General features: G+C 39.6%; 1 protein-coding gene across 3 annotated transcripts in view; it reads right to left on the bottom strand.

Annotated features, from left to right (window-relative positions):
* The window catches only part of ankfn1b (ankyrin repeat and fibronectin type III domain containing 1b), a 156,307-nt gene that overhangs the window by 35,286 nt on the left and 108,262 nt on the right, over positions 1–12,759 (bottom strand). For all 3 annotated transcript variants that reach the window (XM_084937891.1, XM_084937890.1, XM_084937892.1), the window contains one exon: positions 5,816–5,938. In XM_084937891.1, the coding sequence (XP_084794017.1) occupies positions 5,816–5,938 (123 nt within the window). The remainder of the gene's footprint in view (positions 1–5,815; positions 5,939–12,759) is intronic.

Below are 12,759 nucleotides of genomic sequence, written 5' to 3'. Positions count from 1 at the left end.
CTGGAGTCTGACATGTAGCTGTTTGTTTTCTGGGGGATTTCTCTGACGATTGGATGGTCTAACCTTGGGGTGAATTTGTGGAGTCCTCACTGCAGAATGATGGACTTCTATAATCTTTCCCAGATTAATGGGCAGCAATCACCACTTCTTTAAGATCACTACAAACTGGCAAAACCTTTACTTTTATAAAGGTGCTGATGATCAATTAACCAAGTCATCTGATGGCTGCTACTCTTAACTCCTGTGGAAGCAGTAAACCTGTGTTAAGCTTTACTTTGATGCTGATGGCTGGTCACTTGCAAACACTTCAGGCTTTAGTTGCCTAGGTAACAGTTTGTATGTCAATTAACAGTATCGCGCATTTTCATTAGTAGTCACTTCAATCGCTCATGTGGAAGCTTCTCTGAACCGTCTTACTCGGGTCCCACCTCTCCAGTGGTTCTTTTGCCCATAGTCACTTGAAGTTGCTCAACATTTCTCGCTCTCTCTGCAAATCACTTTGTGGGACGCAGCTTAAGGGTGTACTTAGCTTTGTTTTAGCTTGACTCTAGGCTCTATAATAGCTTCAACTATATGTGTGCAGTCCACACAGGGTTTAGCATAATTAGTTTCCACGTGTCAAAAGCTTTTCAGTGTTTAAAACAATTTAATTCAGTCACAGAGCAGGAATAAAGTGTCACACATTCCAACAGAAGCAGGAGTCCACCCCACTCAGCAGTGATTTTTAACAGATCTTTAACGTGTTCCGATCAAAATTTCTAAAGAGAAAAATCACAGGCATTTATAACCTCCTCATTAGTCCGTTTTGTTTGAACTGACAGCTCTCGGCTACAGAAGAAAGGAGAAAAATTTACAGAGAGAACGAAAATAAAAAGGAAAAAGCGAGGAATAATAAATCAAATTAGAACCAAATGCGGCAAGTGGCACAATGTCCAAAACCACTTTACACCCGGGCCCCCTGAGCATTGTCCTCCTTTTACCACTAAGACTTTGGTGATTTCTTAGTGCTCTTTTTTATTCCCTTTGTACACATTTCATAAGGATTAACACTTGGTAGCTCCCATTCACCCCTACACACCCAAAACAGCGCTAAGTATTACAATATGTGTTTGCTCATGTATGTGTGTGAGCATGAATAAGAAGGAGATATTTGAGTTAATATATTGACCGAGGGATAGGGCAGGCCAGTTTCTCTCCTAGCATCAAAGTTCAGACGTCATCCTCAGAGTGCCGTCAGCTTGGAGTGATTCCTGAAGACACGGTGGCACCAGGCAGAGCGGAGGGCCTTCGGGGGATTGAGAGAATTTAAGCCTTCTAGCGCACGCTGACTAAAAACACAAGACAATCAAACACTTTCTGGTGTCGTACCAACTGCGCTCCTTCCTTTTCCAACTTTAATTTGTGAAGTGGATATAGTTTGATTACCAAACGTGGATGTTTAAGTACTTATGTATAGAGTTTCCTCGCCACGAGTACTGCAGGGGAAGTGTTTTGGGAAATAAAAACTGCTTGGCTGATAGACATGGCTGCTTCTCTATTGCACTCAAGGGTTTTGGTGAAGGGTTAGAACTGCCTCTCTGTCACTATTAGAGAATAAAGTAATGAAGACTTACTTGCCGGCCTAGTGTTGCATCAGAAGCAGTATCCCTTTACAGCTCCAGTATTAACTCTCAGACTCTACCAGATGTCTCCTGTGTTCACGTAATACACAAAAAAAAAGATAGCAAATACGCACACCAGTGCTAATCAAGACACCCCCATGCGATCTCAGAGGTCTGAAGCCGGAGTTTGAATGCGGATCTCATTACATGAAACTTTGTTCATGTTTAATATTGTAACCATTGCAACCATATACATTTTTTAAATAACGAAAAGCAGTGGAGTAAAATAAGTAAAAACATCCTTTTATCTAAATGACAGATTTCCCCAAAGCCACCGTTTTAAACATTCTGATTTCCATTGTATTTGCAGTGACTAGTAAAAGAAAATCAAATCAGTCTTTGGCAATCATAAATTGTAACAGCTACCCTCCTATTTTGCCTTTAACACTTCTTAAAACTCTAACTCTCCACCCTCCTTCCACTATTTTCTCCACCCACATCCCCAGAGGCCATTTACTATGATTACCAATAACAATAACACTGCCATTATCTTTTACTATTGCATTTTCCCAAGGCTCTGCCAGCCTTTACAGACTTTAAGCTACAAAACGGCTCCCGTTTCAAGCTTGTATATGGGCTGCCTTGGCTCAGAATTCCCTTAATAGTCGCAGTTTGTTTGGGTATCTGACGTGAATCGACATAAATGGCAATGGCCCACTAAATAAGATAGTAAAGCTTTAAGCCACCTGAGTCAGCCTTACTCCAGAGTGCTGCTGGCTGCTTTCCAGCTTGGTGTTTTATACAACCTTTGTTTGACTTTATAGTTAGATGTTTTATTTTGAGTGAAAGCAGGGGGCAATGAGCAGAAAAACATAATGAAACCTTAATTTAAGAGCATATTTTTGTGGATAAAATCCTACATATTACACATTGATTACGGGGACACACATTCCAGGGAATTTGTTTTACTGCGTCTGGTTAAGAACACACAAGATTCTTCACTGATTAGTAAGGCTTGGAAAAATGGAAAACTATTACAGACTGCTGAGCTCTACTGGAAGATCAGCATGCAAAACATACAAAACGCCTTACTGTCTGAAAATTATACAGTACTATGCTAAAGTCTTAAGCTTCCCCTCCTCTCTTCTTTTAGCTGATCCCTTTAGGGTTCATCATAGCAGATCAACTCCCGCCATCTAACCCTGTCCTTTTCACCCTAACCTTTATTTTTCTAAGAAAAGTGGAAAAAATTGTAAAGTGCACACATACATTGAAATAAAAAATATAAACGAGCTTGCAAGTTATTATTTTGTATGGCCATCTGTATTCTTCAACACAGCCTGAACTCTATTAGGCAGATTTTGGGGTAATTTCTTTAAGTAGTCTTCAGGAATAGTTCTCCAGGCGTCCTGAAGGACATTCAAAGCTCTTCTTTGGATGTTTCTGCCTTTTGTTTTGATCTCTGTCAAGATGATCCCACACTGTCTCAATAATATTGAGGTTCAGGCTCTGGGGAGGCCAGTCCATGACGGATAGTGCTCCATTGTGTGTTTTTCTATTCTGGCATGCTTTTACTGCATTGGCAGTGAGTTTGGGGTCATAGTCATTCTGAAAAATGAAGCTGTTGCCAATCAGACACTTTCTAGACTGTACTGGAAGTGACTGGTGTGATTTGGTGCTCCATAAATCAAACTGAATTGAATTAAATTGAGTGGTGTATTAAAATGTGATGGTATGTTTTTGGCATTCATAATTCCATCCAACACTACTGGCTGAACTGCATCCCTAAACCATGTCGGAGTCCTCACTTTAGACGCTCATTGCTGTACCTCTGTCCTGGCTAACTCCATCCACAGTGACGAGGATTTGAGCCAAAAATTTCGAATTTGGATTTATCACTCCATCACACCTGTTGATTTTTCTTATTTAATTCAGACTTTTCTCCCTGTTTTCACTTCCTTAAGAATTGCTTTTTGACAGCCACCCTTCCACTTAAGACTATTTCTAATGAGCAGTTAACTGATTAGCTGAAGGGGCATCTCTTAAGCCCTCTCTCAGTTCTCTTTATCCTATTTCTCAAGCACATGACTCCATCGTGTTCATCGGCTTTAGATAGCTTTTAAGGGTTGCAATTTCTTCTTTTGGCTCACAATTATCCAGTTTCATTAAATTTTTGGGACACATTCCATGCTATGCCAAAATATATTTAGATTTCTGTGTTTGTATAGACCAGAGGTGGGCAACTTTAGATGCGTCTTTGATCCAACACAGCTGATTTAAATGGCTAAATTACCTCCTAAACATGTCTTGAAGTTCTCCAGAGGCTTGGTAATGAACTCACCTCTGGTATAGACAGAACAAAGGTTCAACCCTTGAATTGAGTGTCTTCTTTAATCCTTAAATAATTCATAGGTCTGTGTTAAGTGGCTTAGCAAAAAAACTCAAAATCATCTAAAAATTGTTGGGTATAAGAACTGGACTGAAAATAAGTGGAAAAAGTAGCCAATGCCCAAAGAAAAGCTTTGAAAGATCTTCAGAAAGCCTGGAGAACTACAGACCAGACCAAGCCTGGTTTCTTCAAAGCAAATTACAAAGACATGAGGGGTGACTCAAGAATTTTGCACAGTACTGTATATATGGAAGAACTTTCATGAGTAATTGCAACTCATCACTGCGAACTACGCTAGGCAACATGGCATGAAACCACATAACATCACATACTTAACAAGTATACTGCTTAATCATGAATATTTTTGTGATGACATTTATCCCTGAGAAGTCCTCATTAACAATGATTAAAGCAAGACAGATTGTTTAGACTACAGGAAGCGCTGTAAATGTTGAACACTTTCAAATATGCAACTGACTGACACACATGTTTTCCTTTGGAGTCTGTTGATCACTATGCATTCCAGAGACGCTTTTTTGGCCCTGTCAAAGTTGGACCAACCTTGTTTCACCTCCCAGTAGCATGACTCAGGCCTCAACCTTGAATCTCTCCCCCTGGGGACCCCTTATTTATGATGTCACAAAAGGCCAGTCACACTCCTGTAACAGTGGCACGGCCCGCAAAAAGTCAAAATCCAGCTGTAGTCAAGCCCCCCCCATCCCTTTTGTAAATGAGCATGTCCAATCTACCCACTGAGTTTCATTAAAACCAGACCACATCAATCAGGGCCTGAACTTTAAAGGCCAGGTCCCTTCTCAAGCAGCATGGAAGAAAAACATGGAGCTGTTAAAGTAAAAGACCTCACACTGCACATACACTCTAACACTCATTCACTTAACACCACATTTCTGCTGGCGGACCACACATCGCAATACTAGTCCGAGACCACACAGTTGGTCTCATAAGGCCAACAAAAGACCTCGTAAGACCTCACACCAGGCCCTAGCACGATTCGATAGGACCTCAGAAATTTAACACACCTGTAACTCCACAAAATGTAAAGTAACTGCCGAATAGCTACTGTAGTCACTGCACAGTAATCATCGACCTAGAAAAATCTGGTGATTGGGGATTTTCTTACTTGACAAAATTGAGTGCAAAGGAAGTGTAAGGTCCTCTTAAACCCGTGCCTGTGCTCCCAAATGTAGTGAAAGCACAAAGGAAGAGCCAAGAATACATAGCAGGAAACTCAGGAGGCATGTCAGATGGACGAAAGGCAGGATCAATGGGCAGATAAATGAGTGTAAGCCAGGCAACAAGAGGGGAGACTGGGAAGGATTCCCATGGGTGGGGACTGGAAGGCAGCCTCGCAATGGAAAGCTTTCAAACTCCTTTCATCGGGTGCCTGAAGACTGGAGCTTTACAAGAGCAAGATGAGCCGGCGCCACTGGAGCATCTTGGCGCTCTTCAACGAAACCCAGACGCAGAGACAGAACAGGACCCTATCACCACTTTGCCCACCCTTTGCTCCCACCCCAGCACCCCCCAAGTTTTCATCAACCTGAGACTTGACTTTGTAAACAGACATGACTCATTGCAGTTGTCTCTCTTTTCTTACATGTTATTTTTATTCAAAATCACACCCGTAACAACACTTAATATTTCACTTTACTAAATATTCTTTGCAGTGTGATACATGTTTAGACCTTTTGCTACTGCTTCTTGCAATTTTTCATAATTTTTAACAGAAGATGAAAAAAACAGAAGTACAGCCTTTGACTTTTAGTGAAAGCATGTGAGTACACAAATTGCGAGACGGTCTTACCAGTCGACACTAAGAGATCGTCTCCTGTAGGATGGAGGCCTTTCTGATGAAGTCTTCTCTGCCTTTGCTGGTCGTTCTTTGAGGGATAGACGATGAGTAAATTTGGAGATTCCCGACTCTGACCTGGGCAACAGAAAAATTACAAAGAATAAGACTTAGTAGGACTGATTTAGACAAAGATCTTGGCCTACTTGCTTGGCACGTCTTAAGAAATAGTTTCTCTTCGTTGACATGTATTATACATTCTTACATAAGAATGTTCAGAAGCACGTAATATACTGCCAGGGTCAGCTTGCCCTGGCGCTTCACTGTTTACAACACCTTTTACTCAGCACTTGATATAAAAAAAATGGCTAATAAGAAACAAGCACAGGGACTGACATATAGCTGGTTTGCCAAAAAGTGTTCAGCGGAGGTTAAATACTGGCAGAGAGCATGAATATCTGAGAAAGATCGATTCACTCATGCCTCAGACTAAACTAGTTTTGCAGAAAGCGCACAATACTCAGTGGGAATGTAGTCCATGAAGTTGACAAACAGCGTAACAATGCTTCAGCTCCCAGAGGAAACATTAGGTTTCAGGGAAAGCCGCATACTTCCTGCCTCATTTTCTCGAAATCTCTTTCCACACGAAAAAAAAGTCAAACACATTTTAATATCCTCTACTGGGCTGCCAATGTCCCATTTCAACTTTTTACTCAAAATTAAAAACAGGAAATGTAATATTTATTCCATTCCAGCCCGGACACATTTGATGAGACTCAGCATTGCAATATTGCTGTGGTAACACTGGGGACTAATCAAAATGTAATATTATTCTCTATCAAAGAGCCAGGCTTGTAGAGGAACACCGCTGGAGGAGCACGTCATGCAAAAATTCTCAACAATTATTAAGCAAACTTTTAGATCAACATGGCCAAAGTGAACAACGATCCAAAGATCATTTTAAGGCAATTCAAAGCCCTGCAGAGAAAAAAAATACAGATGAGACAGGATTACATAGATGATGCCCGGGCGTTGTGCAGGATTATCCCCTTTCCCAATCTCACACACATGCTTTTTCCATTTCATTATGAAATGGTAAAACAATAATAATGGCTCATACATATTCACACACGTACATAGATCTCCTCTCAACCTGAGCCAAAAAGCATTTTAGTCTCCATGGTGAGCTCTGTTGGAGACAAACTACATGAATGGTTAGATCAAGATTTGTGCAGATGACAGAGGCGCTTCTTGCCACTCAAAAACAAGACTTGCATCTGCCATCACTCTTGTGGATTTATGCAAGATGCTTCAGAAATTACCGTGAGCATAAGGCTTTGATAAAAGAAAAGATTAATAAAAGCATATACAACAGTTCATGGCATTACCAGATTGCTGAAAAGTGAGACGTGATATGGATGAATGAGAGTGTGGTGATTCACCCCGTTCCACCTAATTAAACTGCTTGAATGGCATAAGATCACATGCATTTTTATTTATTTTTTTTACTTTTGATGAAGATGTCTGAGAGGCTTTTGAATGAGTAATTTGTATGTTTTTGCCCAGGAGACTGCTTTGTTGTACAAAGGAGACAGAAGGTCTGAGTGTATCCTGACAAGTGTAATGCTTCTACGAGGGAGGACTCAGATCTAAGAGAATGATTACTTAAAAACATGAAATTTGGATCCAGACCTTTGTTGCATCACAGACCTTTACATATTCCCCATTGCTGCAAATGAAAGACTGATGTGAGCTTGAAAATTCAATTCAGTGAAACATTACTAGGTAACCTGCCTCTCTGACGTTTTCTTCTGATTTCTTTCTTCTTTTTTAAAGTTATAATAAGAAAGACTTTTAGTTTAAAAACACAACATTAATTTAAAAATAAATGAAATACAGTGACACTGTTGTTAACATGCTAACCAGCTAGTAGTAACATAAAACTCAAATTAGATTTCAAACTGAGACAACTAGAATTTGACCGATATAAGATTTCAAGACCAAATCCAATAGTTTGGTGATTTAAATCAAATAGTGCAACTTTTCTTTCTTTTAGACACACGAAACATAAACAGATTTATCTAACATGTTTTATGTGAATTATTATGTGATAAGTGTTATGTGTATTATATATTTATAAGTCATTACTTAGATAACATGACTACACAGTTTCATGAGTAATGCATGACTTTATTGTAACAAGTTGTTCAAGAATCAGTTATTCTTTGTCTGACTGTTGTTGCTTTTGGTGTTCTTGTTGACAAATAGGGAAGTTGCAGTGTGCACTCTGGTGGACAAACTATGTAACCTCAACACTCATAAAATGGTTGAAGGGTGTTTCACCTATCACTTCTTTAGTTTTTACAAATATTGTCATCGGCTGTTATAAATGCTAATGCCAATATTTCGGCAAACAAAGCTAATTGCCCGACCCCCGCCTTTATACACTATATTGACAGAAGTATCCACTTGTCTGCGTTCACACGCATATGAACTTGAGTGACATTCTATTCTTAATCTATATGGTTTAATATGATGTTGACCCATGTTTGACATATAACCAATGTTTAGGAATGTGTTTATGGGAATTTTTGAGCATATTCCTGGAAGAGCATTTGTGAGATCAGACACTGATGCTGAATAAGAAGGTCTGGACCACAATTTTCCACTCCAATTCATCCTAGAAGTGTTCTGTTGGATTGAGGTCAGGACTCTGTGCAGGCCAGTCAAGTTCTTTCACAACAAACTTGCTCATCCATGTCATTATGGACCTTGCTTTGTGCACTGGTGTTCAGTCATTTTGGAACAGTAAGGGGGCATCCCCAAACCTCTCATAAGCATAAAATTGTCCAAAATGCGTTGGTATGCTGAAGCATTACGAGTTCTTTTCATTGGAACGAAGGCCACATGAAGTTTGGCGGTCTGTAGCGATAGACTCTGCAGAACGTTGGCCACTATGAACCTGGACATTACCTGATCCCATTCTGTGATTTTGCATGGCCTACAATCCCAGTTACTGTTGTTTCCAATCACTTCCACGTTTTTATAATACCACTAACAGTCGACTGTGGAATATTTTGTAAAGAGGAAATTTTACAACTGGACTGTTGCACAGGTGGCATTCCACAGTGGAATTCACCGAGCTCCTGAGCGCGACTCAATCTTTCACAAATGTTCGTAGAAGCAATCTGCATGCCTATGTGCTTGACTTTTTACCCCCGTGGTCATGGAAGTGAGTGGAACATCTGAATTCAGTGATTTGGATGGGTGAGTGAACACATCTGGCAATATAGTGTATACCAGTCAGGGTCGAGAGACAACTTTATGTCTATTCTGCCCTCAGTATAGACATATTTATCACTTTTACATCTTAACCAGTGAACAAAATGAAAAGGAACTACTGGAGAGTGGCATGGCCAACAGATAAGATGGATGATTAAGGCTTTTTTTTTGGCCTAACATGGACAACCACTCTCTTGCTACACTTAACACTTCTTCCCACTCTCTTTTTGACATTTACTTCCATAAGGCAATGCCGAAAACTAGAGGCCCGGTCTCCTCTGCAAGCCAACGTTAACCCGCAGATCAGATTTCTGTGCTTTGGCAGTGTCTTCTACACTGATGTCAATGTTAAAACTCAAGTATATGAACACCAAGATGAAAGTGATTTCTGCATCTCAGGGCTGATTAAAGGGGTAATTTCTTCAACCTCTTCTCCTACACCATTTTCTACACATTGTGCCTTTAAAAAGACATGAAGACAAACATCTAATGCGACTAATTAATTACCAGTGTTATTTTACCCCTCATTCCAACCAGTCCACATCCAGGACAGGCACCATTAACCAACAAAGAAAGTTTTCCTTCGTAATTGCAAAACATTTCTTTTTGATTAAAGACAACTTCTGAAAATTTGCTCTGATGCTGTGCAAGTTATTTCTCTTCAGACCAGCTGCCATAAGCTGAGATGAAAATGCAGTTCTTGTTCAAAATGACCTCATGCTATGGCTTATCTAGTAGAATAACAACAAGCCTTACTGCCTGTGTTCCCACTCCTACACCCTCAACTACTGTTTCCTGACCCAACGCCAACATCTCCAAAGAGCTGGTTGACCTCTAAGACAAAGAGACATATTTTCCTGTATGAATCACACAAATGGGGTGTGGGATTTTAGTCATATGGCAGAGAAACCCCTAATTGACGGCATTAAGCTAGGCTGGGCTTCTTCTTCTTCTTCAAGGGCTTTTAATTAAATTAGTACACAGGCTACTGCCAACAACTGACGCTGATGTCTGTTTTCATAAAGTGTGGACTTGACTAGTCTGTAAAATTCTGATTTATGAATAGATTTCAGGAGCGAGGGGTTTGGCTCATCATCGGTTGTTAATGAGTGATTTACTTTTTATGGATCTAATACGTTTATTTGGTGATTTACATGAAGAATTCAGTGTAAAAACTTCAAACAAACCTTTGGATCAAATGCATGACATGTACTGACCGTAGGATAAAAACTTAAATGCCATGAAAACACATAGGATCATGACTTCAAAGACACGGGGACCAGTGGACACAGAAGAGGAATCAGGGAATCCCTTTGAGGGGTTTACAGGAAAACTGCACATGCGAAGCAGGTGGGTCTGAGTGGAGGGGGATCTGCTGGCAACTGGCTGCCCCTTGGCTCCCTGAGAGCGTCAATGCTGGCTCCACCCCATGCAGCTGTCCCTGATAACATCACCACAGAAGGCATACTGCGATGACGCAATCCCCTTGGAGGCCCAGGATATCCCGGTCGATTATCTTCTCATCAGAATTACATTTTCTCTTTCATTTTCCTGGTGTTGATTACAGTTAGAAAAATCAATGATTTGATTGATCATTTTTCATTAGAGAATTGACACTGGAGGAGGGTGGGTTATCCACACGCAACCAATGACATTTTTAATCTATACCACGACCATGAAAATGCAGACAAAGGAACGAGATGACGCAAATGCACTTGCTGAGCTGCCCTGTCCTCTTTGAAAACTTCTGAATGGCGTCATACCTGTGTGTCAGTCCTCTTTTGCTTGAAACATAGAACATAGAAAAACAAGAAGCACTCCGCCAAAGCAGCTCATTCTTTGGGCTGAATGTACTTTTAAGTTGTTCTGTTCTACTCTTTTGGAGTTTAAGAAGCTGGTAGTGCAGTATGAACAAGTGCTAAGTGCAGACTTTTATTATTTGTCCCTTTTAGCACAATTATTATTTTATTTCTGTGTATATAGCCCGTGTGTAGCATTCATTTAATTGTTTAGTAAATCATACATGCATTCAAACTCTTGTGTATTCAAAAAGTTATAACCTGTGACTGTACTGTACATAAAAAAGTGATAATAAAATAACATGACAATAAGAAACTGTTTTAATAGCTCTATATAGCAACTTAAGAACTTTGACCGTCAGATCAAAGTGATAATTTACCTTGAAGGAAAGGTCAGAGGTCAAATGTGACATTTTTAAAATCTTTATACAATACTCTCTATATGTTGACAATATGCACCACAATTGTAAGAATCATAGTTTCTAGTTTTTAAGGCTTTTTGTCCGTTTTCAAACAATAAAGCACTAAGTTGACTTTGAAGAACTTCTTGGATATGAGCCGAATATTACTGGATTGTTAACATGACTCCACTCTACACCCCGACAAACTTTGATCAGAACTCATTCAAAACTTGTCTAATGACACGCACGCAACCAAAAAAAACTTCTTGGAGGAGCTAACTGAGTTATTTCAGCCTCCGTAAAGCATGGATACAGAACACTCACTGAGCAAAAACCATGTGTGCGCTGACAGGATCCCCTGCAGTGGATGCTTTCTTTTGTATTGTTGTCTTTGATTGCATCCATATATGTATATTCATATGAATTCTTTCGTTATTATTTTTAGTTTTTATGTGAATCTGTTGTGCAGCAGGTGAAGGTGGAGGAATCCATTTTATCTTTATACATACCAACCCATATACTGTTTTAGTTTATATCTTTTACCTGCAATGCAGGGGTGTCAAAATCAGTTTAGCTTGTAGACCACATGCGGCCCCTTTGATTTTAAGTGGGTCAAACCAGTGAAGTTGTTTTTTTCTGTTATTGCAAAATTTAACTACACATTTAATTCTTGAGCTACAGTACATCTCAGTTTTTATACTGTGCTAGTAAATCAAAGAAATCTGTCAGCGTGACTCTTTGGGGTTAACGTGTAAGAAATCAGTGCATTAAAAATGTTCTGGTAGCTCATTGCCCAGACTGTTCTGTAATTTAGTAAGCTTTTTTTTTAATTCCACATAGGAGGTCATCAGTTATCAGAAAATTATCAGTAGGAAAAGTTGTAAATCTTATGAAAATACAGTTAAAAGTCCAAAAATCTATGTCCTCCTTCACTTTTTCCAAAGCCTTCTGGGATTAGAGTCTTTACCAGACAGTTGCTGAAACATCTCAACAACTGTTTGATGGATAGCCTCGAAAATGTAAAGAGACTTGTGGTTATAAGAAGATAAAGCCTAAAGAATTTGGTAATCCCCTGACTTTTCTTCTAGCACAAAACATTAGGTTCAAATTCTTGCATTTTAATGAAATCTCTTGCCAACTACCGGATGGATTGTTTTAAGCTTCACTATAGATATCCTTACCCTGAGGATGAGTCCTAATGACATGTGGTTCCCATATTGATGGATTGGCATTAATTTTTGTACAGCCATGCATAGCTCGAAGACATTGTGTTCTAATCACTTTCAGTTATCTGTTGCTTTCCTTCTAGTTCACTATGGGCCCGAAATGTTTCAACAGCTTTGTGATGGATCTATAAAATCCAGATACTCGATGCAGAATGAACCGTAATAACGTTGCACGCATGACCATCACCAGTTTTCTATTTAAACTGCTTACATATAGAGAATTTTAAAGCTCAAATGCTGACAAAATTCTA

Source organism: Perissodus microlepis, chromosome 8 (genome assembly GCF_051167445.1).
Source record: "Perissodus microlepis isolate ML-2025 ecotype Zambia chromosome 8, ASM5116744v1, whole genome shotgun sequence".
Taxonomy (NCBI): Eukaryota; Metazoa; Chordata; class Actinopteri; order Cichliformes; family Cichlidae; genus Perissodus; species Perissodus microlepis.
The sequence above is the reverse complement of the archived record's forward strand: the minus strand, read 5'-3'. Positions and strand labels throughout refer to the sequence as shown.